This window comes from Vigna radiata, unplaced genomic scaffold (assembly GCF_000741045.1).
Source record: "Vigna radiata var. radiata cultivar VC1973A unplaced genomic scaffold, Vradiata_ver6 scaffold_432, whole genome shotgun sequence".
Lineage (NCBI taxonomy): Eukaryota > Viridiplantae > Streptophyta > Magnoliopsida > Fabales > Fabaceae > Vigna > Vigna radiata.
The window spans coordinates 128,350-130,735 of record NW_014541979.1 but is presented as its reverse complement, the minus strand read 5'-3'; the positions used below and the strand labels follow the sequence as shown (position 1 = coordinate 130,735).

Genomic DNA, 2,386 nt, shown 5'->3' with positions numbered 1-2,386 from the left:
CACATGAAGGAAAGTGGATAGACATAAGCCCTTCTGAAGGGACACTAGTGGTGAACATAGGAGACATGATGCAAGCATGGAGCAATGATAAACTAAGATCTTCTGAACATAGAGTTGTTTTGAATCAACCTTTGAACAGGTTTTCATTGGCCTTCTTTTGGTGTTTTGAGGATGAGAAGGTGGTGATGGCACCAGATGAAGTTGTTGGAGAAGGAAACAAGAGGATGTATAATCCATTTGAATTCTTGGAATACTTGAAATTCAGAGAGAACAATCAAAGAGGAAGATTTGAAAAAGTGGGATATACAGTTAAGGATTTTGCAGGAATAAGGTCTCAACTGTGAGTAAAAATCAGTTCATCAGACATTGCAATCTGTGCTTCCTGTGATTTCCAATTGGTATATAAAATAAATAGACAGAAAAACTTTGCTGGTTTCAAATAATTTGTTTCAATTAGATCCATTTATGATGAATACATGTCTTTCAGAAAGAGTTTAATGCATGTTTGTGCATGCGTGTATCAGTAAAGGAAGATAGATATATCACACTATGAATATCAAATCAATAACCATAGAAGAAAAACAAAAACAGTTCATAAATCAACCCAAAATAACAAATCAACTTGCTACCGACACATAACATCCAGACAATTAAGTGCCAAAGATCAAATCAAGAAAATCAAATACACTGTGACTTGTTCACGGATCAACCAATCTGAGCTGCCTTCATCGGTTTGGTTTAATAACTAAAATACATCATTAGTCTTGTACTTGAATTGAGATACCTAGTATAACTCAAATGCAAAGACTTTTATTATATATATCTATATGTGTGTGTATCATCTTTTTATATTAGTCTGAACAATATCCAACTTAATTTTATTTAGAAAATTACACTATCATTTTAATAACTTGTTTTCCTTCTATGCAGGGTGAGTATTTGTCAGTTTTCTCGTATGAAGTTAATTTTTCTTCCAAACTGCAGCTTTTATGAAAATTACAATATATTTCCTTTTATAAATGAGCCTTGCATTTGATAACATGTGCATGTCTTGGCCCATGGTCATGTCAGGCATATACTTGACTTACATTATACAAAAATTGAGAATGAAGTTGTGCACTAGAACAAGAAACGAAAAATTAAGTACGAACAGACTAGAAGAAGCTCTGTCACTAAACCTTATGTATAGTTTTCATAGCTAGGCTAGGAGCTAAATAGAAACATTATTAGCTTTCACAGAATGTATAGTTTTTAGTCACTAGCATATTGTTATAAACAAGTGCAGGGAAATTTAGCACCCTGGATTTGAGAATGTAGCAACATCTATACCATGTTTGCCTTTGTCTTTTACTAGAGACTCATGTTAGAAGCTACACAGTATGAAATACCAAAAAATTATAGAAAAAATGTTTGGAGGGAGAAGATACTGATTAAAGATAATATATGCCTGATATTGTAGGCATATTTTTGTTAATCTAGCCCAAACATGTCACTAAACTATCCAATAGGATACATAGAAAATGGGAACAGGATACGCTACTCTTGCGTGCCCACAAAATTTTCCAATTTTCACACGTTGTACTATTATATGTTTATGAGAAGTAAGTATCATGTGGTCCAATGTGTGATCTATGTGCCTATTTCTTTAGGTTTGGGCAAAGTCTCCAATCACCATAAATTGCATATTTGCATCTATGATATACACAAGCAAAAAGATTAACACTGTCATAATAGGAGAGGGAGAAACATAAAATTGAAATACAAAATTTGGAGTCCAATTAGTCTTTGATGATTCTTTCTTGCTTACAAAAAAAGTAGCAAGAAAAGATAATATGCAGAAAAAGTGTTGTTGGTAGGTTGCACATGTGCATCAGAACACTAAATTCCAAATTTCAAAATTCAAATTCAAATATTCTTGTTTTACTTTCACAAATCAAAGTTCTTCACTTACTCTCACAAATCAAATTTACATATGGAATTATTATTTATTTATTATTATTATTATGTTCATAGTTTGAAGACAGACAATATTCACTTGGAAGTCATAGTTGAAACCAACACACTGAAGAGTTGCAAGGTTTGGCAGGTTTGCAAAACTTGGTTTCTTTAACTTTCTGAAATAATTTTGTTGACTATAGTTTGATTCCTTTTATCATCTGTTCACACTCCAAACAAACTATTTATTTCTAAAATGCAAAACTTTATAAATCACATAGAAAAGAAGAAGAAAGTTCTATAGTTATAATCATCAGAGAAGTGATAAAATGTTTCAAAATCACTTAGTCACGTATTGCACATATATATCCTTTGTCCTTTTATTCTTCCAAATTCATGTATAGTTTTACTGTTTTCAATATCAGTATCACCTATACTTTCTTAAACACCA

The 2,386-nt window shown here is 31.8% G+C and overlaps 1 protein-coding gene across 1 annotated transcript in view; it reads left to right on the top strand.

The window, feature by feature from the left end:
- The window catches only part of LOC106778707 (gibberellin 20-oxidase-like protein), a 1,090-nt gene extending 746 nt beyond the window's left edge, over positions 1 to 344 (top strand). Inside the window, exon 2 of the mRNA XM_014666694.1 lies at positions 10 to 344. Within this exon, the coding sequence (XP_014522180.1) occupies positions 10 to 344 (335 nt within the window). The remainder of the gene's footprint in view (positions 1 to 9) is intronic.
- Positions 345 to 2,386: the final 2,042 nt, after the last annotated feature.